Raw genomic sequence first — 27,948 nt, 5'->3', positions numbered from 1 at the left:
GTTGCTTTGATCCAGGGAAGGTCCACAAAAGAACAGAAGGGGATTTACTGGGATGATGGTTGAGGTGGTGATTACATGGATGTATATGTTTTTCAAAGCTCTTTGAGGTGTATCTTTGGGATTCAGCTTGAAGGAGGCTTCTGTGGGCAAAATTTGGACAATTTGGGTATCAGCATAATTATAGGGATAGACTATAACTCAATAAAATATTTCATATGTCCATACTAAAATAGATGATGAATGAGAAGAAAAAACTTACAGTAGAATTCCAACTAGTAAATGTAGAAGGAATGATAGAGTTAGAAAATACCGTCCAACCATCACAGCAGCAATTGACTTCAGACAAATCTCATTGATTCTAAATCTGTTGGTGAAGATTGGTGATGAACAGGAATCTTTGCAGTCGCAAATGATCTCCCTACAGATAACTTGTTACAAAAACAAAAATAGTCACTTTAGAGTGATCACAGTTAATCAAATGATTTGAATTTGCTACTGTCTTCTGGACTGAAGGTTCTCAGGGTGTGAAATTCAATCTTGCTGTGCTCAGTCATTTCTTGGTTTAATATGGTAACCAGATCTTGTCTGTATTTGAGATTTTGATGTTTTGTTCATCATGAATTTTTGACATTAACCTTTATTTTAAAAAGTATTTCATTGAACTGTCACTTTTTTCTTTTAATTTCTGGGTTTGTTTTGTTTTGTTTTGTTGCCTCCTTAAATGTCGTGCCTGAAGGAGTGCTTCACTCACCTCACTCTAGTTCTGGCCTTGGCCGCAGCCGGTTTGAATGAAGGGGGAAGAAGGGAAGGAGAGGAGGAATAAGAAAATAAGTGTGCTGCGGTATCTAAATAAACTCTGTTCTTAGGATCCTGTCCCTTTTGTTCTTCAAGAAAAATTGTTTCCTTCTCACCTCTTTGAAAGACTCCTTAGTCTTTGAAAAGCTGTCTCATTCCAGCAGTTCTGAGCTAATCATGTTGAAAGCTGTGACTTGTGCTTCACATGTACTAATAGTATAAGAGGTATTACTTTCCTCGTTTTGACTATGAAGCGAATGGAGATGGAGAGAGGCTAGATGACTTGCTAGAGGACATAGAACTGGTGGAGTGGATGAGTTGGTATCTTACCAAACCACACCTTAGTACCTGTGGGTGGAGGAAATGCTACCTCTGCCTCCTGAGTGATGGGTGAGCCAGTGTGGTGGAACCTTGGAGAAAACGTCTTAAAGAGACAGAAGACATTTGCTTCGTGATGTCACAGAAGCTATGAAGCCTCATGGAAACAGAACCAAACAAAGAAACTGGATCCCTGGACTCCTGACTGGGACCTGGAGGAGACAAGAGTGTGTGGGTATCTGGAGGAGAAGGTCACTGAGCCATTCTGGGCGTGTGCTGGGTATTCCAAGAAATAATCGCAAAGGACAGATTAAATATCAGGGCTTCTGGTCAGTCCTAGGTCGACTGGGATTCCTAAGGCTGTGTGTGTCAGGCAGCTGGGTGACCTAACTGGGAACAGACTTGAATGGGACCACAAAGCCATAACAAGGCTGAAGGCGAGGAACCCCACGTCCCCAAGTAGAGACAGGTTGTTTGAGGCCCACCCGTGTGAGGGACCAGGGTCAGTCTTACCTCTGTGGAGGTGAGTTTGGGTGTTTGATTTTGAATGTGGTAGTTTGAAGTGTGCGTTAGGCATACAAGTGGAAGCACTGAGTGTGGTTTCAGGGGAGAGGTCTGGACTGAAATCTTGAACTGGGAAGTGTTTTGATGAGGTAGCTATTTTGTATTATTCTTTTATATACTGGGGCATATCAAACTTTCCTTTCTATCTTTTATTTTGCTCAAAAAGTTGTTTTCCTAACTATCCATAAATTATAAATGTTCATCTTTATTTTTTGGAAGACTTTTATGGGGATGATTAAAATGGATTTATTTCCACCTGTTGGAATTTGTTATGCTGTAAAGTGTGATGAATCAAACACTATCTGTAAAATTTCTACCTTGAAGATTTATTAAAGTTTTCTTCATGACTTATCAATGACTAATTGTAAGTATTTCATGGTCATTTTAAAAGAATGACTAAAGATTGTCTTCCATAGAGTAGTCTGTCATCTCTCTCTTTTTTAAATTGAAGTATAGTTGATTTACAATGTTGTGTCATTTCTTTCTTAATTTTAATACTCCTGTTATATATTGGGTCAGTTGGATTTGTTTTTAATTCTCTGACGTGGTCTATCACAGTTTTAATTTATTTTATTTCTTGTATTAGTTACCTACTGTTGTATAACAAGTTATCCCAAAACTTAATGATTTAAACAACAGTCAGCATTTATCATCACTCACAGTGTCTGTGAGTCAATTTGGGAGCAGCTTAGCTGGATGTAGTCGAGATGTCGTTTAGAGCTTCAGTCAACTAAAGGCTGAACTGGAACCAAAATTTCTGCTTCCAGGTGTCCCACTGCACGTGGGCCTCTCCATAGGGCTGATTGTCTTTATGACATGGTGGCTGGCTTCCCCTAGAATGAGTGATCCAGAAGCTGCAGTGTCTTTTATGACCAAAGCCTCTGAAGTGTCAACCAAAAAATTAACCAACAGTTGATCTAAGAAAGAATTGGACAATTTTATTTGAGCCAACCAAGGGGTTATAACCCGGGAGGCAGTCTTTCAGAAAGCTCTGAGGACTGTTCCATCCATCAGAGGTCAAAGCAGTTATGTAAGTTTTTGAGACAAAAGATCATCCATGAAAGGACATTTTGACGGTTCACACAATCAGATCTACATGTGCAAAGCGAGTCATCGTGGTGATGGGTCATTGTGGCCCCTCAGGAGATGAAGAAGGAATGTAATCTAGAGGTCTGGTTAATACAGATGCACAGTACACACCAAAGGGGAGGAAGGAGGCCCAAATGGGCAAAGAAAACATTTTATGTTTAAAATGTTCTCGTCTTGCCATAAGATGTGACTTTTGTTTCATTGGAAGCCACATACCACCATACTCCACTGGGCACATAGACTAGTTCTGACTGAGTCAGTGTGGGTACAGACTACCCAAGGGTGTGAATCCTGGGAGGCAAGGGCCACCTGAGAGGCTAACGACTACCGTTCCTTTCAAATGTTGACTTAAAAACGTACAACACGAGAGTTGTGAGTTTTAAGTTTTATTCGAGGTCTTACTGTGGTTGATACCTCGGGAGATACTGAGTAACACTGGGTAGCTCTGAGTGAACTCCCACGAGGTAGGGGAGGAGCCAGTATATGTATGATTCTGGCGGGGGGGGTGCTGGGAAATACACTAGTCAAGCATACATCTTGGTAAAAGATTATTGCTCATTACAAAGAACAGATGTCTCAAGTTAATGGTTTTAGTGCTTTTCTATGTATGGGACAATGCAAGTCTGGAGTCACTGAAATTCTTCCGGAGATAATGCATCTTAACTGCCTAAGGGCCTGTTTATCCAAAGCACAAAGGACCTCGTCCTGATTTTTCATCTTGAATTCTCCTCAGGGTGCGCTGTTGGTGGGTGACCACACTGGGTTGAGACTTAATCCTTGCATAGCTGGATGATGAGCGACACTGTTCTTTTTTTGGTCACACCGAGAGTACATGAATGTCCTGATGCACCCCCCACCCCCATTCTGTCAAATCCACAGCTGCCTTGTCAACCAGTTTCTGAGAGATCACTGTCATTCTCCCTTTACGCTCTCCTGTCCAGCTCCCCTCTTCTGTAAACCCTAGCGACATTCAGCTCTACACTCATGGTTCTGCCACATTCTCTCTCCTTAATGGGATCAGCCATTATCACATGAATGAGATCAGCCGTGGGGAGGCCCTGTCCTGTAGTGCATGGTTCTGGAACAAGGAATCGAAAAAGCAACTACAAAGTGGATTCTAACTCCATCTTAGCTACTAACTCCCTATATGACCATGACCATGGGTACCTCTCATAACTTTTCTGTATAAAGAAGGGAACGAAACTGTGTGTGGGTTTTTTTGTTTGTATTGCTTTGTTGTTTTTTGTTAATAGCAGTTATTCAGAATTAACCCTGTGTTTTGCTGTTACTGCTAACAATACTATATACTGTTCTAAGATTGCATATCTAGGTTAACTAGAAGAAAATTCAAACATTTTCAGTAAACATTTTAATATTTCAAATTTATATTTACTTGTAAAGACAGTTTTATAGGTAATACATATTTGAGCCCTCTATTTGAGAAGGTTTTTAATTTCCCTCAAATTTTCAAGTATTTTACCTAGATCTCATTTCATCTTTGGCTATTGTCTTCATCGCTTCTGTTATCTTTACGTGTAAGTCTGTTTGCTCTATAATTGTATGACCTTATTTGAGAGAACTGTCTACGTATTTTAAACAGACTTAGGAGTTGTGCAACTGAACCACCTGGCACCACTGTCCACTCATACTAGAAACCTAGGTGGTATCCTTGACTTCTCCCTCTCATTACCTTCCCCATTCAATCAATACCAAAATCTACTGGGTCTCCTTTCTAGATACAGGTTTTTTCTCCCTAGTGAACAGAATTTATTTACTTAGTGCTGTAGATTTAATGTCTGTGTCCTATTCAAATTTGAAATTTGAAAGGCAACCCTCACTGTGATGGTATTTGGAGGTGGGGCCTTTGGGAGGGGTGATTAGGTCATGAGGGTGGAGCCCTCATGAAGGAGATTAGTGCCCTTAAAAAAGAGGTCATTAGAACTGCCTTGCCTGTTCCACCATGTGGAATGTATTGCATCTTCTTTGTGACAATGAGGGCAAAATAAATGGGTCCTTCTGTCTTAGAGTCCGTATTTTATCTCTAATACTCAAGATTATGTACTTAGATTATGACATTAAATTTAGATACGCTATGCAGACATCTGTTTGCTGATTATGAATTTGTAAAAGATAAATGTGTTTTCTTATGCAAGTCACAGTAAATTTGTAAAACAAGTTTTGTAGAGGATTCTGCCAACAGAGGAACCTTAAAAGAATGGTTGAAAATGAAAAATGTTATCACCTATCCTCTTCAGGCTAAAGATGCCCAATTTCTTCAGACATTTGCGAAATGTGGAAAAGGCTGCCAAAACCTGGATGTTTACTGATATGTCTTAACTTACATAATGTTTGTGCTGTCTCAGAAAGCAAGGGGGAAGGTATCAGTCATAATTTGAACACTCAAACAGAAAACCAACTAGTTTTTGTGGATTGTGTTCCTTTTACTTTTTATATCCAGGAGCAGTTTTCTAATATTGCAAGCTTAGTGTAATTGTAACAGCTCTGCTCCTCCTTTGAAAACAAAACACACAACCCCTCCCGCCAAAAAACACTTAAGAAGTATTTCTACAGGTTGCTTCATCACCACACAGTTATTTTTACAAGTTGTATAGTTCCAAACAGATGTACTGTTATTTCTGTACTTTTAGACATATTGTTCATAGTCAACATTTTATTACCATATATGCTTCAATATCTTTGTGAATATTTTTGCAGTTTTACATTTCCCCAATATAAAAATTCCCAGCTCATAATAATGCTTTTTGTCATTGGTTACTTAGGTGAGGCAAGTTACATTGAAGCACTGGATCCTATAACCCAATTTCAGACGAGTTAAGACATGGGAGAGTTACGACTACAGATACGAGTTTATATTTTCAGACATAGGTTGAATGGGAGCAAGAGGGTATAACAAAGAACGAAGAACTGGAAGAATGATCTTTATACTCTGCTTTGCTTTTCTTTCTAACGCGTATCAAATTCCCGGTATATATATCAGCACCCTTTTCTTTTTCCTATTAAATTTCTCCGGCAGTAATGTCAGCTCAATGGATGGGGATTATTGCATGTTCACAGGGGCGTCCCCAGCGCTTATAACAGTGCTTGGCGCACAGTAGGCCCTCAATAAATGGCAAGTGAAAGGCAGGATAGGGAGGACAGAGAAGAAACAGAAAAATAGACGGAAGAAACTGCGAGCAACCTGAGTTGCCCACATGCTCCCAGGATCCCCCTGCGGCAGGCCCTGGCCCGGACACCCAGCTGCGACACCCAGCCCAGCCAGCTCGCTTTTTCCAGCGTGGGCCTGGAACCCACCTGCGACGCCCGAGCGCGGGCCCGGCCGCTGCGCTTGCGCATCATCGCCCCGCTCGCCACGCGCGCCCGGCGCGTGCACCGAGCGGGACGCCTTCGCGACGCGATCAAGCTGCGCCTGCGCAGTCCGAGACGGCCGGTCCAGTTAGCGGCCGGACTCGGTGGGAGGACGTGAGTCGGATGGCCCGAGAGGGCTGTGTCGGCCCTGGTTCTGAGTCGGAGGGTCAGGGCGGTTGAGGGGGTTGGGGAGAGTGGCAGAGCCGACTCGAAAGAGACGAGGCAGGAGCCGGCTGCCGCCCGGCGCGCTTGGCGAACAGTCCCAGCATGCTCCGCGCCACAGCGCGCCCGACCCCGGACTGCATTTCCCAGCGGCCCCTGCGGCCGGCCCCGGCTGCCCGGCCGAGCGCCGCGGCGCCTTTGTGAGTCCGCCGTCGGCCCGAGATCGAGACCCCGCCCCGGCCGCAGGGCCGCTCGGCGCCGGCGTCCGCCAGCCGCGCGGGGCGAAGCGCAGACCCTCCGGGAGAAGGCGGTGAGGAGCGCGGGAGGGCGCGCGCCGGGCAGGCCTGCCGGGCGGGCGGGCGGGCGGGCGGGCGGGCGCGGACGTGTGAGGGGGCCTGTGCCGTGGGAGACTGTGTCACCGTGAGTGTGACCGGGTCGCCGTGAGGCTGTGTGTGAGCGAGCGTGTGGGGCGTGTGACAGTGTGTGAGTGTGAGTGTGACTCTGTGGACGGAGTGAGACCGTGTGGGGCCGTGTGAGGTGTGACAGTGAAACCGTGTCGCCCTGTGGTGCCCTAGTGTGAGCATTGTGACTGACAGTGTGCGAGAATGTGACACCGTGTGTGCCCTTGTGTATGGGACTGTGCCACGTGTGTGAACAGAGTTCGAGGAAGTGCGTGACAGTATCTGTGACAGCGAACGTGCACCTGTGTGTGTGTCTACGTGAGCCCGCTTGAGACTGACCTCAGGCGGGTGTGTGACAGTGTGCGGCACCATGTGTCGTCGCGTCGCCGAGTGTGCCTGTGACCCAGAGTGGCCTCTGTGAGACCCGCCGCGAGGGGAGGGCGGGCACGTTCCCCGCCCGCGCGGGGCGCCGCCGGCCTGAGGGCCTGTGCGGCTGGCGCGGGGGGTGGGGGGCTGTGTGCTCCAAAAGTGGGGACACTTGTCGGGGACGCAGAGACTGAGGTGCAGGGAGAGGGGGGAGAGCTGCAGAGAAGGGGAAAGCCCTGGGCCTGGAGGGCGGAGGGCTGGGCCGCCGGCCCCTCGTCCTCTCTGGCACGGAGGGTCTCTCCATCCCTCTCCAGCCCTTCTCCTAGTGAGGAGTTGAAGGGGAAGAAGGAGGGGAGACCTATTGTGTGCTGTGTATGAAAATAAGTGACCGATACTTATTGAGCACAAAGCATGTCCAGGTACTGTGCTCAGTGCTTTCCGTGGATCACCTGCTGATCCGCCAACCACTGCTAGGGAGCAGGTACCATTCTGCCGAGGAGACTGAGGTTTGGCGTGGGGGTTGCGGGGCTGGTGAGCGGTGGATCAGATGTTTGAGCGCAGGCGCTCTGATCCCCAGACCTCGTGGTTCTTAACCACTAAGTTAGGCGGCTTCTGAGATAATTGCTTTACTCTCCAAGGCAGTGAGGTTTAGTGGAAAGTAACTCATGATTAAGGGGTTCCAATGAGTGTTCCTGCATAGTTCCCCCTGCCCATTCTGAGGAAATTTCTGAGAAAAGTTAAGAGATTGGTTTTCAGGTGCATTTTGTTATAAGCCAGGACCAGAAGCAGGGTGTCCTCCACACCACATGACCCCTCTGACGCCTACTCTGTATAAAGATGCTTTCTCTGAGGCATTCACTTTGTAGCTTTCTCTCTCATCTTTCTAGAAAAGGTCAGGATATAGTTCCTTTCAACATCATCATCAGCTGGAAAGACTAAATAGACTAAATAGGTTTCCAGTTGGGTTCAGTTACTTATTACCGTGAAACCTTGGATAATTTCACTGATGAAGAGCCTTCATGTGCAAAGGGGGAAATAATCCTTACTTGGTAATGCCATTCTGAAGGGTAAATACTGTTATTGCTTATAATTATAAACAAGGAGGTGTCTTATGCACAGAAAGTTTATGTTGCATTTTTGAGATCTAGAGAGATTTAAATGGAGTATAATATATAAAATATTGAATCACTGTGTTGAACACCTGAAACTAGCATAACATTGTAAATCAACTATACTTCAATAAAATAAAATAAAGCACATAGGAGAGAGAACTGTAAATTTAGGTAGGAATGGCTAATTCAGTGACACTTACCTACTTCTGTGGCTGGGGAGAAGGGCAAAGAGAAGGCAAGGGAAATTTCTAGTCCCGTGACACTGGCAGCTGACCACAGGCCCAGCATTTTACACTTTCTCCCTCTCCAGCTCTGTTTTCTCTGGACACGCCCTTCTCCCAGAGAGCAGCCCGAAGGAGAACGGAAGAGCTGTCATAAATTCTTAAATTCTTAAGGCCATGTCTGAGGTAAGGAAACACTTCTTTTTTCTCCCTGAAATGTGTTGTTTTTCATGTTTTGCATGAACATTTTGCTTTTCTTCTGAAATTCCCAAGCCTAACAGAATCCCCTTCATTCAGTGATCTGGTCCTCACGTTCTCCAGTCTAGTAAAAGGAGGTCCCCCAAAGCCAGGTGAGCTTCCTTTTTTTTTTTCTTTCCCTCATCCAGAATTTTCATCTTCATTCAAGAAATAGCTTAGCACTTCCTTTGGGTTAGGTGTCCTGTTACAAGCTCTCAAGAGGCAAAAATACACTTGGTGGTGGGATATGAAAGTCTACACTGTAGGGACTTGATGCATTGAGGTCAAGGTGTGTGTTCAGAAGCAAGCACTAGCTTAGAGCTTTTCCACAGACCTGGGTTTGAGAGGAAGGCAAGGCAAAGGCTATTGGAGTCTTAGAGTGTGTGACAGGGTCTCTTGCTCAGAGTGGGTCTGAGGAGTGGGCTTTGTTGGGTTATGAGAATTTAAGTGCGGGTCAGCTAGGGCAAGGGGTTTCCCAGGCACTTTGTGGGCTTTGAAGAGCAGGATTCCATGGGAGTAATGAGGTCCTGTTTTAGGAACATCTTGAGTTAGTAGCAGGCTAGAGCTAGAATATTCTAGATCATCCAGTAACAATTAGTGGAGTTAATATGGAAAAACAGGAAATTTTTTGAAAAAGGAGAATAATAGGAGGAAGTACTTGAATCTACATTTAAAAATGGCTACTTAGATCTGTAATAATGAAAACAATAATGTGGAATGGGAGCCAGAAGAAACAAAAGATCAGCGTGTAATGTCCAGAAACAAATGCAGCTATAAATAAGAAGGGAAAATATTTATTCATTCACTGAGCTGACAGTTTAAAGACTTACTGTATATTAAACACCAGCAATACTGTGGTAAATAAAAATAGATACTGTCTTTATCTTCATGGAATTTAGTTTCTACAGGTTTGTTTATTAGATGATTATGTAATGATGTTCTTTTAAATCAGTGGAGGAGGGATGGAGTATTCATTTAGAAAAAAAGTTATTGGGGGAGGTTGTAGCTCAAGTGGTAGAGCACATGCTTAGCATGTATGAGGTCCTGGGTTCCATCCCCAGCACCTCCTCTAAGAATAAGTAAGTAAGTAAACCTAATTACCCCCCAAAAGATAAATTTTTAAAAGATTTCTTCTTCACACTTTGAGGATAAATACATTCTGTGGGTTAAATATAAAAAATAAAACCATCCAAACTACTACATACTAAGAAGATGATGAGGCAGAAGCAGAAATCAGCTCCAGCAGCACAGTGATGATTACGACAGGAATGTTCTGTGTCTGCCCTGTCCGACACGGCAGCCACTAGTGTATGTACTAGTGTGGCTGAAGAACTGAATTTTTAATGTTGGTTGATTAAATTTAAATAGCGACATGTGGCTAGTAGCTTGTGTATTGGACAGCAGAGATTTCGGTTCATACAGAGATTCAAGCCAGGAAGAAAATCATGGGTGATCCTGTCCAAGATCCTCACTTTACAGATGAGGAAAAAGAGGCCGAGGAAGGAAAGCAATGTATCCACATGGCTAGTCAGTGGCTGTCAGGTGGAGGGAGCTGTAATACACACTGAGGGTCAGGAACACAGATGGTGGGGAGTGATGGTCTGACCGGAGCGGCAGGGAATAATGAAGGACTCTGTGGGCAGTGAGCCCCTGTGATGGAGGTGATGAGCGCATCGTTTCACTCCTTCTCCCGGAACCTTTGCTGGCTTCCCATTTTCCTTGGAATGAAATCCAGTGTCCTTATCTTGGCCCATAAAGCCCTACATGACCCAGGTCCTGGCTACCCTAGACCTCATTTTCTGCGAGTCTTTACCTCTCTCTGTTCCAGTCACACTGGTCACCTTGCTGTGCCTCAAGCTCCCTCCTGTCCCTGAACCTGTGCATTCTCGCCTCCCTTCTCCCCTAATTGGTAGTGCGGCTGGCTCTCCACTTGATTTAGATTGTTGTTCAAACACCACCACCTCATTTAGGTTTACCTTCACCATCTTACACAGACGCCCCTGTAACTCTCAGTCACCTTACCTTGTTTTTTGTCGTAGTATTTAATACTACCTGAATGCGTGTGACCTCATGTTTATCGTCTTCCTCCTCTGTTAGAATACTGACTCTGCAAGGAGAGGGGCTGTATTCTGTTTACCTTTGTGTTCCCAGCTCTTGGAACAGTGCAGTTCAGTAAATATTTGCCAGATTAATACATGAATCAGCAAAGGGATAAATTCCTCATTTGCGAGTGAGACCAGGGCGGCGAGAGCCAGCTCCCTTTTCTCTCCTGCCGGAGACTTGGTAACGTGGTGCGTAGAACAGACAGCCCACCAGCGCAAGTGCTGTTTCCCGGACACCAGCCCAGCCCTGAACCACAGTCTGTTGTGGTAGGGCGCTGGAAACCACAGTTTTATTGGGTCTTGCAATGATTTTAATGCACGCTCAAATTCTGAGAACCTCTGCTTCTAAAGGTTATATTTAAAAGTATGCCTCATTTGTTTTTTCGTGGGGAGGGGTAATTAGGTTTATTTATTCTTGGAGGAGGTACGGGGGATTGAACCCAGGACCCCACGCATGCTGAGCGTGTGCTTTACCACTTGAGCTATGCCGTCCCCCCAGGTATGCCTCTTACAAGCAGTATACAGTTGTTTTCCCACGCTCACAGCCAGGCACTTGGCCCTGTGTGCCTCCCAACCCCCTATGCCCAGCACGATCCCCTGTGCCTCCCGCAGTCCCGTGTCTTCCCCCAAAATGGTCGGCTGGCCTTTAAAAGCCGAGTCTGATAATCTTGGTCTTTTTATTTGTTTACTGATATTTTTACTGAAGTACGATCAGTTACAGTGTGTCAATCTCTAGTGCACAGCACAGTGCCTCAGCCATGCATACATGTGTACATATACTCATTTTCATATTCTATCTTGGTCTTTTTAAATTAGTGTTTAGTACATTGTCATTTAATGTAATTATTGATATATTTGTGTTTCAGCCCACCGTGCTACAATTTATTTTCTACGTATCCCGTTTGCTTTTATTTATTTCTCCTTTTTTGCCATATTTTGCATAAATCAGTTTTTTTCATTATTATCTTGTTAATTATACACTATTTTTATTATTCTTTCAGTAGCCACTCTAGGGCGGTCTGTACCCATTAGCCATTATGTAGTGATCTCCTCTCTCCCTTCTGTGATCTTCCTTCTGTAACTACCACTCTTACCACTTTTTGAACAAAGTAAGTCCCCTCTAGTGGGTTAGCTCCCAAGACATTATTGGTAGATGTTATTATATTCAGTTTCCAGTTCCTGCTTTGGGCTCTCGTTTCTCCCTGCGCTGTGGTGCTTCTGTTTTCCTTCTGCCTAAAGAGCCTCTGTTAGTGTTTCTTTGAATATAGTTCAGTGCTTTACTCCTAGCCTGGATTAGTTTTTCATCAGTTACTATTCTTACTGAGTCGAAAAAGCTTTTTTCTCATGTTAAGTAACTTTGGGAAATCCTAGAGTCAATGGAGAGAAGAACTTTTAGGAATATATTTTAAGACAATCATTACAGAGACCTTTGCACCATAGTGAAAAATTTTCATATAACTAAAGATGAGCAGGGGGTTAGTAACTGAGATACGGCGTGTTTATATCATGTGCTGTTACCCATCTGACAAAAGTGATGTTCTGAGTAGATGAACGCGTGCAGGTAACTGTGCACACGTCTGTGCAAGGAAGCACTGAACAAGTACTGCCTGAACTGTGGCTGCCCCTAGGTGGTGGGGCGACGTGGCGGGCAGGCGTCGGGGGTGGAGGGCTTCCAGTTCTTAGAAAGGGAGAAAATTCACTGAGGGTAGAAATACCAGACATTATTTTCTAAGTTTCTTTAATAATGACAAAATTATATGAGATTCCTGTTTTATCAAATCAAAATAAATATAAAAAGCATTTGAAAGGTATTCATGTCTCGTTGGCTGAGAGGAAAATGTCAGTCAGACCATCAAAACCTGGAACCCATTAGTTTGTGTGTGCAGCTAAAAAATGTCTTTTAAGACCTTTCCTAGCAAAAGCTGCCTCACCTGTGGTACAGAAGAAACCGTGTGTGGCGAACACTTTTCTTCCACAAAATTTTAAAGAATTTGTATTGAAGTGGTTGAGATTAAAAAGAATTAATTGACAGTGTCCAGCCCTGTCCAGCACAAGTTTCATCTTTTAAGACCCAGCGTGTATTCCCTTTCTTCCTTGAAGCCGTAACTCACTTCCCAGATTTCCCTGTACTGAGAAGTGTTTTAGAGGTGGAATCACGTAAGATAGAGGCTGGTGCCTGTGACTGATGTTTCTTGGAGTCACACTTCTGCTTCCCTTATAGCTTCCTTAACATTTCTGTCCATTACTCAGGCACTGAGAGTTCACATACTGACTCAGTTTTTCCCATTAAAAATGTTTCTGTGTAAAATCACTGATATGCTTAGATGCATCTTCCTTAGGGGCATTCCTCTGCAGAGTCCTGTTAAGGATGGGAATGATGCGGGGGAGGGTAGAGCTCAGTGGTAGAGCACGTGCTTAGCACGCACAAGGTCCTGGGTTCAATCCCCCGTGCCTCCTCTGAAGATATATAAATAAGTAAATAAACCTAATTCCCCTCCCCCAGGAAAAGCCCTAAATTAAAAAGAAAAAAAATAGGAATGACGTTCATATTCAATAGCCACTAAGGCAAGAACGTAGCCGACCTTAGCCCAGCTGGGATCCTGGAAGCCTTCCCCTCCAGTGGCTGGATCTTGGGGAGACAGAGGATGGTCCCCAGCAGGCTCAGTGCAGCAGCTGTTTGCCACCCAATGTGGCGGCAGTTATTTCAATATTTGACAAGTCACGTCAGGTGCTCACGTGCACTGTGGCGGGCACCTGCATATCGGCTGGCTTAGGAGGAGGCTTTGCTCTGTGATGTGCCAAACCTAAGCAGCATCCACCGGCTCATACAGCAAGCCCTGGTAAGTCTGGGGCCGGCCTGCCTCACAGGGAGAGCACCCGTTTAAAACTCCTAGGGAGTGGACCAGGTCTTACCCCTAGCCTGCTGCGGAACTTGAGAGCTGTGTTGTGACACTTAAGAAACGATCGCTCGTTAGATGTGCACAGTTGCGTGTGTTCCTCAAGTGAGAGCGGCAGGGTCTTGGGTGCACTTCATTACCGCATTTGAAATGTTCACTATCTAACCTAATTAATAGTGCTTAAAATTACCACCAGTTTGTCTCATAGGAACCAGGATAAGTTGCCAGTTGTCTTTGAAACTTACAGTGATAAGAGCTGCTATGTAATCTTCCGTTGTCCCTGATTTTTCTCTGCAGTGGCACACATTTAAGTTACATTTTTGCAGAATCACCATAAAACTTCTTTATTATTTTTATCACATACGTATTTAATTTTAGAAAACCAGTATTACAGGCATCAAGTGTATTTTTGTATGTGCCTTATTGATACAGTTGCAACACTGACCATTCCATTTTGGAGTTTGGAAGAGTGCTGGGTTAGACCGCATCTTCTAAGGCATGGCTCATGTTTCTGCCTCCTCCCTGAAGCGTTTGTTCAGTGCCCCAGTCTCTCTTGATTTTCCTTACTGAGAAATGCTCTAGCATTTCCTATGAATAACGTATTATTTTATGCTGGATTGTTCACAGTGTTCTGTTATTGCTCATTTTTTCTGTCAGTAGAGACTCTCCCTGGAATTGTGTGCTTTCCATGACGGAACATCAGAACTAAGCACAGAGAAGTTGTCTTGCAATTATTTGAACCCAAGATACAACAGAAGATTTCACTAAATGCAGTATTTCTCTCCAAAAGTATAGACAGTTTAGCTCTTCAGACAACGTTCGTGTGAGCACACTAGCTGAGCAGGAACATGTTCACGTCCTTCCAGGGCTTGGTGACGTTCGGGGATGTGGCCGTGGATTTCTCCCAGGAGGAGTGGGAGTGGCTGAGCCCTTCTCAGAGGACCCTGTACAGGAGGGTGATGCTGGAGAACTACAGGAGCCTGGTCTCGCTGGGTAAGGGTCCCTGTGACTCAGTCTGCGCGGGGGGCTGCTCTCCAGCGGGATGTGTGGGGAGCCTCTCACGCACTGCACTAGGTTTCTCGTTTCTGTGCGCCCTCCCCCCCCCCCCACGTAACCTGAGTCTTGTAGAACTGGCAGCTTCGTTAGGCTGTTGCTGCTGACGTCGGCTTCCCCAGTCTCCAGAAGACGTCGCCCTCTTCTTCAGCTGTGTTCTGTAATGCCCCCGCCTTCCCGCTGGCCACGGAACTTGGTCTGGTTTATGGGCCTGGCTAATCCCCTTTTATTCCTTGTAAGCAGGAGTTTCCGTTTCTAAGCCAGATGTCATCTCGTTGTTGGAGCAAGGAAAAGAGCCCTGGAAGGTGAAGAAGGAGTGGACAGGAGGCACACGCCCTGGTGAGTGAGAGAGAGCAACCTGGGGAGGTAGAGGCCACCGCAGGGACAGGCTCAGCTGGTCTGAAAAGTTCCACCTGGTAACTGATGTTCCAGGGTAGCTTTTCTTAAGGCTCAAGGCCTGGGAAAAACCACCGATGTGTCTCCAGCATGACTGCTCCAGCTGAGTCTCCTTGGATGCATTCCTTCACACATCACTGTCTCCTCTGATAGCCTTTCCTCTTCCGTGGGCCCAGATGCCGCAGTGGCTCCTCTTGGCCCTGCTTTCTAGTTTTACACAAGTTGCTCCATCCTGTGTTTAAAAATCCTGACACAGCAGTGCCTATTTTTTTCCTTTTCAGCTACACATTCCCTTTAGATTGAAAGATTGGCTCATTTATTTATTCACTTAATCTTTTACCAAGATTCTGTGTGTTTCTTCTTTGAGAAAAACCATTCTGCTAAATTCTCAGGATTATTCAGAGGTTTGTAAACCATCAGAGGGAAAATGAAGCATTTCCAGTTGTATTTTCAAGTCTGGGTAACTGGAAGGTGACAGCATTGAATCGAAAGTCAGAAGAAAGAATAAGCTGGTAGAGGAAAAGCTGATGAATTTGGCTCAAGACAATAAGACACTTATTTTTAAGAGAGGTGGTGATTTCCAAATGAAGAAATGCAACATACCACTGGAGGGAGACAGAGGCTCAGAAAACAAGTCTGACACAGAGACGTTAGTGCAAACGAATGAGCTCACTAAGCTTAGAGTTAGAGAGAGAGGCCCTGGTCCTGGGGCCTTTGTGTGGAACTGGGTCTTTGACAACTTTCTCAATGTCCTCTCTGGTAAATGGCCTTTCTGCAGTTTCTTCCTTGGGTTAAATTTTATAAATTTTAATTTTTCTAGATGGTTATCCTTTTCATGTAGGTTACAGATTTATTTCCATGAATCTGAGCATAATAATCTCTTATAGTTCTTTTTATTTCTTTGTCTGTAGTAATTTCCAATTTAAATTTCTTATTTTGTATAACTATACTTTAAAAAATTATTTATTAGATACTATTCATTAATCAATTTTATTTTTATTTTTAAAATCCAGCTTATGGATTTATCTCTTAAATATAAAATATGTTACCATTCTTATCTTTTCCAGTTCTCTGCCTTTCTGCCTTTCTCTTTACTAATTCCTTTCTTCCAATTTCCTTAGGTTCGTTTTCCATTTTGCTGACATAAAATCATTTCATTTTCTCTTATCCATAATGAAAATTATTAGGAGGTTGAATTTTCCTGTTATAGCTTTAGCTGACTTCACAGTTCTGATATTTAGTATTTTTGTTATTTCCATTTCCTAAACTTTTCTTTTAAAATTCCCTTTTACACAAGAGTTGTTTGAAAGAAAGTTTTCTGGTTTTATTCTATTTTGATCAAATTGTTTTATCATATTTTATCAGGATAGTAACTAGTACTAATTCTGCTTTCTAACAATTGACGATTTTGTATGGCTTAGTGTATAGTTTGTGTAACTGTTCAGTGGATTCCAAGGTATACTCTATTTTCAGTGTCAATAGCTTGTCACGTATCATGAGTTTTACTTTTTTGTTACTAAGGCGTCTTTACTTAATCTTTCTTGTTTCCATAATAACTTTATTAAGAAATTATTTACATACAGTAAATTGCGATCATATAAATTACACAACGTGATGAGCTCTGACAGTTGTACACGCCCATGAATCCACCACCACAGTCAAGACACGAAGCGTTTCCATCTCCCCAGAAGATAGCTTGTGCCTCTTTGCAGTCCGTCCTCCTCCACTCCTGGCTCCTAACGCCAATCCGACCTTTGTCGTTTTAGATTAGTTTGCATTTAAACTAAATGGAATCATACTGTTATGTCTGGCTTATTTCACACATCAAAATTACGTTGAAAGTCATCCACTGTGTTGCACGTGTGAGTATGTGTTCCCTTTGTTGCTGAGCAGCGTGTTGTGTAGATGCTCCACATTTTGTTTTTTTCATTCTCCTATTGATGCGTATTTCAGTTGTTTCCAGTTTCAGGCTGTATGAGGCAGTCACCACCAGGACTTTATGCAGACATATGTTTTCACTTCTCTTAGGTAAATGTCTTAAAGCGGAAAAACTGAGTCATATGATAGGAATATGTTTAACTTTTTTTTAAGTTTTTAAAAGTTTATTATTGAAGTGTAGTTGATTTACAATATTAGTTTCAGGTGTACAGCAGAGTGATTCAGTTATACACACACATACGTATATATTTTCAGATTCTTTTCCATTATATATTATTACAAGAAATTGAATGTAGTTCCTTGTGCTGTACAGAAAAAATGTTTTAAATCAGTAGGTCCCTGTGCTATACGGGAATGTTTTAAATCAGTAGTTCCCTGTGCTATATGGAAGAAATGTTTTAAATCAGTAGATCCTTGTGGTTTATTTTATATATAGTAGTGTGTGTCTGTTAATCCCCAGCCCCTAATTTATCCCTCTCGAAACCTCCCCCTTTGATAACCATAGTTTCTTTTCTATGTCCTTGAGTTCCTGTTTTTGGTTTGTAAGTAGAATTTGTATTATTTTTCATTTATATTCCACATATAAGTGATATCATATGATATTTGTCTTTCTCTGTCTGACTGACTTCACTCAATATGATAATCTCCAGGTCCATGTTGCTGCAAATGGCATTATTTCATTTTTCTGTGGCTGAGTGGTATTCCATTATATATGTATAGCACATCTCTTTTATCCAGTCATCTGTTGTTGGACATTTAGGTTTCCATGTCTTGGCTATTGTAAATAGTGCTATGAACATTGGGGTGTATGTCTTTTCTTTTGGTATTTTGCTTTCATTTGCATTCTTTTTTATTGAAGTACAGTCAGTTTACAATTTGTCAATTTCTGGTGTACAGCATAATGTTTCAGTCATACATATACATACTTATATTTTCATATTCTTTTTCATTAAAGGTTATTACAGGATATTGAATATAGTTCCCTGGGCTGTACGGAAGAAATGTTTTAAATCTATTTTTATATATAGTAGTTAATATTTGCAAATCTTGAACTCCCAAATTTATCCCTTCCCACCCTCTCCTCCCAGTACCCCTGGAACCATAAGATTTTAAACTATGTCTATGACTCTGTTTCTGTTTTGTAGATGAGTTCATTAGTGTCTTCTTTTTACTTTTCTCTTTCTGATTTACTTTACTTAGAATGATGATCTCCAGGGCCATCCATGTTGCTGCAAATGTCACTATTTTATTATTTTTTATGGCTGAGTAGTATTCCATTGTATAAGTACACAACTTCTTTATCCAGTCATCTGTCAGTGGACATTTAGGTTGCATCCATGTCTTGGCTATTGTAAATAGAGCTGCTATGAACATTGGGGTGCAGGTATCTTTTCGAATTAGAGTTCTCTCCGGATATATCCCTAGGAGTAGGATTGCTGGATCATATGTGTAAGTCTATTTTAAGTTTTTTCAGGACTCTCCATACTGTTTTCCATAATGGCTGCACCAAACTACATCCCACCAGCAGTGTAGGAGGGTTTGCTTTTCTCCATACCCTCTCCAGGATTTATCACTTGTGGACTTTTAAATAGTGGCCATTCTGACTGGTGTGAGGTGATACCTCATTGTAGTTTTGATGTGAATTTCTCTGATAATTAGTGATATTAAGCATCTTTTTATGTGTCTGTTGGCCAACTGGATGGCTTCTTTGGAGAAGTGTCTGTTTAGCTCTTCTGCCCACTTTTTGATTTGGTTGTTCATTTGTTCATTTTATATTAATGTGTATGAGCTGTTTGTATATTTTGAAAGTTATTCCCGTATCAGCCATGTGATTTGCAGATATTTTCTCCAGGGCTTGTCTTTTCATTTTGTTTATGGTTTCCTCTGCTGTGCAAAAGCTTTTAAGTTTCATTGGGTCCAATTTGTTTATTTTTTGCTTTTATTTGTAATATTCTAATAACTCTAGGAGGTGTTTTGAAAAAAAATTCCTGAAATTATGTCAAAGAGCGTTCAGCCAGTGTCTTCCTGTAGGAGTTTTGTAGTGTCTGTTCTTACATTTAGGTCTTTAATACATTTTGAGTTTATTTTTTTATATGATGTTAGAGAATGTTCTAATTTCATTCTTTTACATATAGCCGTCCAGTTTTCCCAGCACCACTTATTGAAGAAACTGTCTTTTCTCCATTGTATATCCTTGTCTCGTTTGTCATATATTAACTGACCCTAAACATGTGGGTTTATTTCTAGGCTCTCTTCTCTGTTCCAGTGATCTGTGTGTCTATTTTTGTGCTAGTACCCATACTGGTTTTTTTTTTTCATTTTTCATTTTTATTAGGTAGAATTGTTACAGTTTGACTGCACATATACAATGTATTGCATGTAAACACATACACACAATATATTGCATATTGTAAAAATTTACATATATGTACTATTGTTTCTAAGAACATTTAGAGCTTTAGCTTTTTAAACTTACATAGTTATTAAAGGAATAAAGCCAACCACAGAATAAGAATTAATTTAAAAGGATACATACAGCCCACTATTAACAGCAGCATTATTTATAATTGCCAAGATATGGAAGCGCCCTAAGTGCACATCGATAGTTGAATGAATAAAGAAGATGCAGCAAATATATGTAATAGGATAAAACTCACCCATAAGAAAGAAGGATATTTTGCCATTTGCAGCCCTTCATTCACTTTTTTCCACTTCAAAAACCAGAATTTTATAACTGGCATAAACATTTCCATTTTATCAAAAATACCTAGAAATAAACTTAACCAAGGAGGTTACCTGTATCTGAAAACTGTAAAACATTGATCAAGAAAATTGAAGATGATACAGAGAAATGGAAAGAGATCTTGTGCTCTTGGATGGGAAGAATCAACATCATCAAAATGGCTGCACTACCCAAAGCAGTCCACAGATCCAGCGCAACCCTTGTCAAAATACGACATTTTCCACAGAGCTAGAACAGACAATTCCAAAATTTATATGGAACCATAAAAGACCCTGAACTGCCAAAGCAATCTTTTGTAGGTCTTTTTTTTCCCCTCATCTTTCTTGACTTTTCTCTTTTCTTATGGTTTGATGAGTAGAGAAGTTCCTTTAACATCTGTTGTAAAGCTGGTTTGGTGGTGCTGAAATCTTTTAGCTTTTGTTTATCAGTGAAGCTTTTGATTTCTCCATCAAGTCCGAACAAAAGCCTTGCTGGATAGAGTATTCCTGGTTGCAAGTTTCCCCTTTGCATCACTTTTAATATATCGTGCCGCTCCCTTCTGGCCTGTAGAGTTTCTGCCAAAAAATCAGCTGGTAACCTTATGTGAGTTCCCTTGTGTGTTATTTGTTGCTTTTCTCTTGCTGATTTTAATATTTTCTCCTTATCGTTAATTGCTTTCAGTTTGATGCCTGTGTGCCTTGGTGTGCTCCTCTTTGGGTGGATCCTGTGTGGAACTCTCTGTGCTTCCTGGACTTGGGTGACTGTTCCCTTTCTCAAGTTGGGGAAGTTTTCAGTGATTATCTCTCCAAAAATTTTCTCGTGTCCTCTCTCGCTCCTCTCTTTCTGGGACCCCTATCATGCAAGTATTAGTGCCCTTCTTCCTGTTGTCCCAGAGTGCTCTCAAACTGTCCTCATCCTTTTCGTTCTTTTTTCTTTTTTTCTGTTCTGCAGTAGTGATTTACACTAATCTGTCTTCTAGCTCACTGATCCGTTCTTCTGCCTCATTTGGTCTATTCTTGGTTCTCTCCAGTGTGTTATTCATTTCAGTGATTTTCTTCTTCAACTCTTGTTTGGGTGTTCTTTATATTTTCCAGCTCTTTGCTAAAAACTTACCTCTGTGCATCTATACTCCTCTTGAGTTTTCTGAACATCTTCACCATCGTTACTCTAAACGCTCTCAGATCAATTGCCTAGCTCCTCATCACTTATTTCTTCTTCTGGGATTTTATCTTGTGCCTTGACCTGGGAGATACTCCTTTGCCGCCTCATATCGTCTATCTTTCTATGTGTGTGTGGATTCCTGCCACAGGCTTTGGGATTATTGTTTTCTTATTTCTGGAATCTGCCCCTGGTGGATGAGGCTGGACTAGAGGCTTATGTAGGGTTCCTGGCAGGAGGAGCCAGGGCCTGCCCACTGCTGGGCGGAGCTCGGTCCTGGACCTCTGGTGGGTAGGGCTGTGTCTAGAGGTCTTTGTGGCTCAGGAAGCCTGCTGATGGATGTGCCTGTCCCCCACCCTGTGTGTTGTTTGGCCTGAGGCTTCCCTACAGGCTGTTGGGTGGTGCTACTGCTCCAATTCAAGATGTCAGCCTCCAGGAAAGCTCATGTAGGTGAACACTCTCAGTATATCTGGGGAACCCCCGGCTGAGGAGCCTGACGTGGGGCTCAGAGCTCTCACTCCTGTAGGAAGACCTCTGTGATTTAATTATTCTTCAGTTTGTGGGTTACCACCTGGGGGGTATGGGGCCTGATTATATCACTCTTCAGCCCAGGGTTCTAGCATTGGGAGGAGGAGGCCCCAGGACATCTGGTTTTGAAGGCCAGTGGGACTTAACTCCAGGAGCTGTACAGGACTGGGGGAAACAGACTCATTCTCTTGGGAAATGTACACAGAATCTTGTGTGTGCCAGGTCCATGGGCAGAGGCACTGATTTCATAGGAACCTGGGGCAGACCTGCCTGCTGGTTTGGAGGGTCTCCTGGGGACATGGGGGACAGCTGCAGCTCACCCAGGGGACTGGTTTATGACCCACTTGGGAAGTCACCAGGTGCATTCTAGTCAACTGATCATCACTCATAAAAGCTGGTGGTGGACATTCTGGGAGTGTTCACCTACATGAGCTTTCCTGGAGGCTGACATCTTGAATTGGAGCAGTAGCACCACCCAACAGCCTGTAGGGAAGCCTCAAGCCAAACAACACACAGGGTGGGGGACAGGCACATCCATCAGCAGACCTCCTGAGCCACAAAGGCCTCTAGACACAGCCCTACCCACCAGAGGTCCAGGACCGAGCTCCGCCCAGCAGTGGGCAGGCCCTGGCTCCTCCTGCCAGGAACCCTACATAAGCCTCTAGTCCAGCCTCATCCACCAGGGGCAGATTCCAGAAATAAGAAAACAATAATCCCAAAGCCTGTGGCAGGAATCCACACACACATAGAAAGATAGACGATATGAGGCGGCAAAGGAGTATCTCCCAGGTCAAGGCACAAGATAAAATCCCAGAAGAAGAAATAAGTGATGAGGAGCTAGGCAATTGATCTGAGAGCGTTTAGAGTAACGATGGTGAAGATGTTCAGAAAACTCAAGAGGAGTATAGATGCACAGAGGTAAGTTTTTAGCAAAGAGCTGGAAAATATAAAGAACACCCAAACAAGAGTTGAAGAAGAAAATCACTGAAATGAATAACACACTGGAGAGAACCAAGAATAGACCAAATGAGGCAGAAGAACGGATCAGTGAGCTAGAAGACAGATTAGTGTAAATCACTACTGCAGAACAGAAAAAAAGAAAAAAGAACGAAAAGGATGAGGACAGTTTGAGAGCACTCTGGGACAACAGGAAGAAGGGCACTAATACTTGCATGATAGGGGTCCCAGAAAGAGAGGAGCGAGAGAGGACACGAGAAAATTTTTGGAGAGATAATCACTGAAAACTTCCCCAACTTGAGAAAGGGAACAGTCACCCAAGTCCAGGAAGCACAGAGAGTTCCACACAGGATCCACCCAAAGAGGAGCACACCAAGGCACACAGGCATCAAACTGAAAGCAATTAACGATAAGGAGAAAATATTAAAATCAGCAAGAGAAAAGCAACAAATAACACACAAGGGAACTCACATAAGGTTACCAGCTGATTTTTTGGCAGAAACTCTACAGGCCAGAAGGGAGCGGCACGATATATTAAAAGTGATGCAAAGGGGAAACTTGCAACCAGGAATACTCTACCCAGCAAGGCTTTTGTTCGGACTTGATGGAGAAATCAAAAGCTTCACTGATAAACAAAAGCTAAAAGATTTCAGCACCACCAAACCAGCTTTACAACAGATGTTAAAGGAACTTCTCTACTCATCAAACCATAAGAAAAGAGAAAAGTCAAGAAAGATGAGGGGAAAAAAAAGACCTACAAAAGATTGCTTTGGCAGTTCAGGGTCTTTTATGGTTCCATATAAATTTTGGAATTGTCTGTTCTAGCTCTGTGGAAAATGTCGTATTTTGACAAGGGTTGCGCTGGATCTGTGGACTGCTTTGGGTAGTGCAGCCATTTTGATGATGTTGATTCTTCCCATCCAAGAGCACAAGCTCTCTTTCCATTTCTCTGTATCATCTTCAATTTTCTTGATCAATGTTTTATGGTTTTCAGAGTGTAGGTAACCTCCTTGGTTAGGTTTATTTCTAGGTATTCTGTTGTTTTTGATGCAATGGGAATGTTTATGCCAGTTATAAAATTCTGGTTTTTGAATTGAAAAGTGAATGAAGGGCCACAAATGGCAAAATATCCTTTTTTATGGGTGAGTTGTATTCCATTGCATATATATGCTGCATCTGCTTTATCCATTCATCTGTTGCTGTGCACTTAGGATGCTTCCATATCTTGACAATTATAAATAATGTTGCTGTTTTAAAAGAAAGTAAAATAGCTAAAAAAAAAAAACCCAAAAGTTAAAGCTCTAAACTGTTCTTAGAAACAGTGACCAGTACATATAGGTAACTTTTAAAAATATGTGCAGTATATTGTATATATGTATTTACATGCAATATATTGTATATGTGCAGTCAAACTGTATCAATTTTTCCAAATAAAACTGAAAAATGAAAAAAACAAAACAAAACAAAAAAAGACCTTAAGGCCAGGAAAGAAAAAAAAAAAAGGAAAAAGAAAGGGTAAGGCAAATAAAGGCCTATGGCAGCTTAAATAAATGAAGCAATCTGATACAAAATTACTTGTATACGAAGGCGTCTTAACTGAAAATTTACTTTTGGTTGGACTGTATCACACAGAAAATGATACCCAGGAAGACCTTCCCCTTTTTGAAGATTGTGAAGTTTAACCATAGAGTTTTGTGTACAGCCTGTGGCAATTAGTGGTACCTGGTGTGTTTTGGGGTCTGAGGATCTTAAGAGTTTTTTAGCCACATTGACATGAAATTGTTTTAAAAGATAATAAACTTAGCTTGAATGAAGGATAACCTGAGGCAAGAGAGGAAGGGTGTTTAGAGACATGTTAATACAGATATAAAATGATTGTGGTTTTCTGATTGTTAACTTACTGGTTATGTGTGATTAATTTATTTTGATAAATCTTGTTACGTTCTCATTTTTTATAAGCTCATACTTTATTAGAGTGCATTTAACAGCTGTTAAACCTTTGACCTTATGTATTTCATTAACCAATTTTTATTTTAGAATTTCTTCTTTTCTAATGCATAATTATGAAAGACATTTGTTTTCTTGTTATCTTTTAGATTGGGAGTATGCGCTTAAAAACAATGAACTTTCATCAAAGCAAGTAATTTATGATGAGTCATCCAAATCAGTGACAGTGGGAGGAAGCCATCTTAGTTACCGCCTTGACTGCTCCAGTTTGAGAGAAAACTGTCAAAGTGAGGACTGGTTTAAAAACCACTTGGGAAGTCACGAGGTACATTCTAGGCAGCTGATCATCACTCATAAAGAAATCCTCTCTGAAGGTCAAAGTAATGACTATATTAGATCCTGGCAAACTTTACATCAGGATGCAATGTTTGGTATAAAACAGAGTTTTCCCACCAAAGACAGAATACTTCAGCATGAGCCGCAGAAGAGAAGCTACCGGAAAAAATCTGTTGACATGAAACGTAAGAGAGTCTATGTAGAAAAGAAACTTTTGAAATGTAGTGAATGTGAGAAAGTTTTCAATCAGAGCTCATCTCTGACTCTCCATCAGAGGATTCATACTGGAGAGAAACCCTATGCGTGCGTCGAATGTGGGAAGACCTTCAGCCAGAGTGCGAACCTAGCTCAGCATAAGAGAATTCATACCGGAGAGAAGCCCTATGAATGTAAAGAATGCAGGAAAGCCTTCAGCCAGAATGCCCACCTTGCTCAACACCAGAGAGTTCACACTGGAGAGAAACCTTATCAATGTAAAGAATGTAAAAAGGCCTTCAGCCAGATCGCACACCTGACTCAGCACCAGAGGGTTCATACCGGAGAGAGACCCTTTGAATGTATTGAATGCGGAAAGGCCTTTAGTAATGGTTCGTTTCTTGCTCAGCATCAGAGAATTCATACAGGAGAGAAACCTTACGTATGTAATGTGTGTGGGAAAGCCTTCAGCCATCGTGGGTACCTAATCGTGCACCAGAGAATTCACACCGGAGAGAGACCCTATGAATGTAAGGAATGTAGGAAAACCTTCAGCCAGTATGCTCACCTTGCTCAACATCAGAGAGTTCACACTGGAGAGAAACCCTATGAATGTAAAGTCTGTAGGAAAGCCTTCAGCCAGATCGCGTACCTTGATCAGCACCAGAGGGTTCATACTGGGGAGAAACCTTATGAATGTGTTGAGTGTGGGAAGGCCTTTAGCAATAGTTCATCACTTGCACAGCATCAGAGAAGTCACACTGGAGAGAAGCCTTATATGTGTAAGGAATGTAGGAAAACGTTCAGCCAGAATGCAGGCCTCGCTCAGCATCAGCGAATCCATACTGGAGAGAAGCCGTATGAATGTAACATTTGTGGGAAGGCCTTCAGCTACAGTGGATCTCTTACTCTCCATCAAAGAATCCATACTGGAGAGAGACCCTACGAATGCAAGGACTGCAGGAAATCTTTCAGGCAGCGAGCTCACCTTGCTCATCACGAGAGGATTCACACTATGGAGTCATTCTTGGCTCTTTCTTCTCCCTCCCCCTCCATGTCCAGTCAGTTGCCAAGACCTGTAGGTTTTATCTCCTAAGTCTGCCTTGAGTCGAACTCCTTTATCCACTTCCACTCCATCCTTGTCCAATGCACAGTCATTTGTTTGACATGGACTACGGAAATGGCTTTCTAACTGGTCCCTCTGTATTTGCCATCGCCTATTAATTGTCCCCATTGCAGTCAAACTTGTATCTTGAAAGTCTGATCATATATCTTCTCCCTCATTAAAACTCTTCATTGGCATCCCATAGTTCTTAGGTCAAGAACACGTGCCTCAGAATAGCCTAAAAGGCACCCCCTGCCCCACAAAACCTTGTTCCAGTCCATATTCCAAAGCCCCACCTCATGTCAGTATCCATCTCATTCTTGGATACTTGGGCGAAATTAAGATCTCATATTCCAGCGTCAAATAGATCTGGGTTCCAGTTCTCGCTCTTCCATTTTCTAGCCACTTGGGTTTGGAAAAACATCCTTTCGTCCTTTGTAAGCTTCAGTCTTATTTATGTTACGGGAGTAATAATGGTACTACCTCAGAAGTTAATGGGAGGAGTAAAAGGGATAATGCATGTAAATTGCTCAGCAGAGTCCCTAGCATAATCACTCAGTAAGCAATGTAAAATAAAAAGACACTGTGTATGCAAAGAAGACCTGATCATCTCAGCAATGATTATCTGAGAAGTAACAAAAGCGGCAGTTCAAGACTTAAGAGACTGTAAGGACTTGATCAGGAACAGTAGTCACTGCCCTAAAGGTGGGCGATAAGGGCACCTCACAGGAGAGCTGAGTCAGAGTCCATGATCAGAGTGAGACGGTGACTTCTGTCCCAGAGAAGATACGGAGATAAGACTGTCATAAGGAAAACTAACTTTATTATATATTCAACGGTTTTAAGAAGCCAGGTTTTAAAAATCATTTGTAAAAAGTAAAATGTACTGAGATGTATTCATCATTTACATTTAAACAAAGGCAATATAGCTATTTTTAGAAAGAAAACTTTAAAAGATCAATAGCCAAAGAAGAATAGAAAATAAAATTTAAGTTTGACCCACCCTCTCCTAATTCCAGGTAGATGAACTGTGTTAAACCCACGTCATTTAAATAGAGCTGCTAAGCTTCTAAGCTGCAATTCCAAAACTGGAGGGGAAAACTCACTAAGTGGCTGCACACAAACACGTGTGAGTTGGTAGGCATCAAAGTTAAAAATGAATACGAGTCCCTTTAGGTGGGCGTGTATTTTCCAGTTCTCCACAGCGCAGCCACTCCCTGTTCCTTACATCTGATCTTTTACACTCTGTATTACTTTCTGACTCCCGGGGGCATTGAGTATGCAGTCAGCACAGTGAGCAATTCTCATGTGAATGTAGGTACAAGGAAAATGATGAAAGTTTAATGAAGGGTGAAAAGAATAGACATTTTCTCCTTCTATAGGGAAAACTCAGTATTATACAGACATTAGGAGGCCCCCGGTTAATTACAGATTCTGTGTACCTAACAAAATCCTAAGTATTTTTTAAGCTTGAAACATTGTTAACATACAAACATGCATTCACAACAGATATAAAGGAAATATATAATAAAGGTGGTGTTTCATGTCAGTGGCTTAACAGCATTGGTAAATGTGGTTCTGCTCAAAAAACGTATCTGTACAAACGATCCATTCTTTTAGGACATCCTGCAGAACAGTCATTAGGGGACACCATGACATGCTTTATATCATGGAGAACAATCTTCCTAAACATGACGCAAGATGCAGAAGCCACACAAAGATTCTCAGTTTGACTGTGTAAGAAAGTTAATAAGCTTTTACATAGTCAAACATAAAAGGTTTTTAAACATTAGAATTGGAGAAGATTATTAAAATATATTTAGCCTATGAAATTCATCCTTGACATAAAAGTGCTCCTGTGAATCATTTAGAAAGTGACACTTCTCCCCTCATGGCAAAGGGTATAAAAAAGGCCATAGGTGACTGATGAACGTGTGGTAAGTACTGAAACTCGCTAGGGTCAGAACACAAGTTAAACTGATG

General features: G+C 42.3%; 1 protein-coding gene across 5 annotated transcripts; it reads left to right on the top strand.

The window, feature by feature from the left end:
• The first annotated feature begins 6,232 nt into the window (after positions 1-6,232).
• On the top strand, positions 6,233-26,963 carry ZNF583 (zinc finger protein 583). 5 transcript variants are annotated; one of them, XM_064489906.1, is made up of 5 exons: positions 6,233-6,604; positions 8,484-8,580; positions 14,497-14,623; positions 14,924-15,022; positions 24,479-26,963. In XM_064489906.1, exons 2-5 carry the CDS (start codon positions 8,572-8,574, stop codon positions 25,954-25,956), a joined length of 1,713 nt encoding a protein of 570 aa, XP_064345976.1. In that variant the 5' UTR covers positions 6,233-6,604; positions 8,484-8,571; the 3' UTR covers positions 25,957-26,963. The 5 variants fall into 5 exon arrangements, with proteins under 5 accessions (XP_064345976.1, XP_031313198.1, XP_031313197.1 ...); XM_031457338.2 differs by having other exon boundaries at positions 14,421-14,623; positions 14,927-15,022; XM_031457337.2 differs by having other exon boundaries at positions 14,421-14,623.
• The last annotated feature ends 985 nt before the right edge of the window (positions 26,964-27,948 follow it).

This window comes from Camelus dromedarius, chromosome 9 (genome assembly GCF_036321535.1).
Source record: "Camelus dromedarius isolate mCamDro1 chromosome 9, mCamDro1.pat, whole genome shotgun sequence".
Taxonomy (NCBI): Eukaryota; Metazoa; Chordata; class Mammalia; order Artiodactyla; family Camelidae; genus Camelus; species Camelus dromedarius.
Note: the sequence above shows the minus strand (reverse complement) of the source record. Positions and strands in the feature narration are given on the sequence as shown.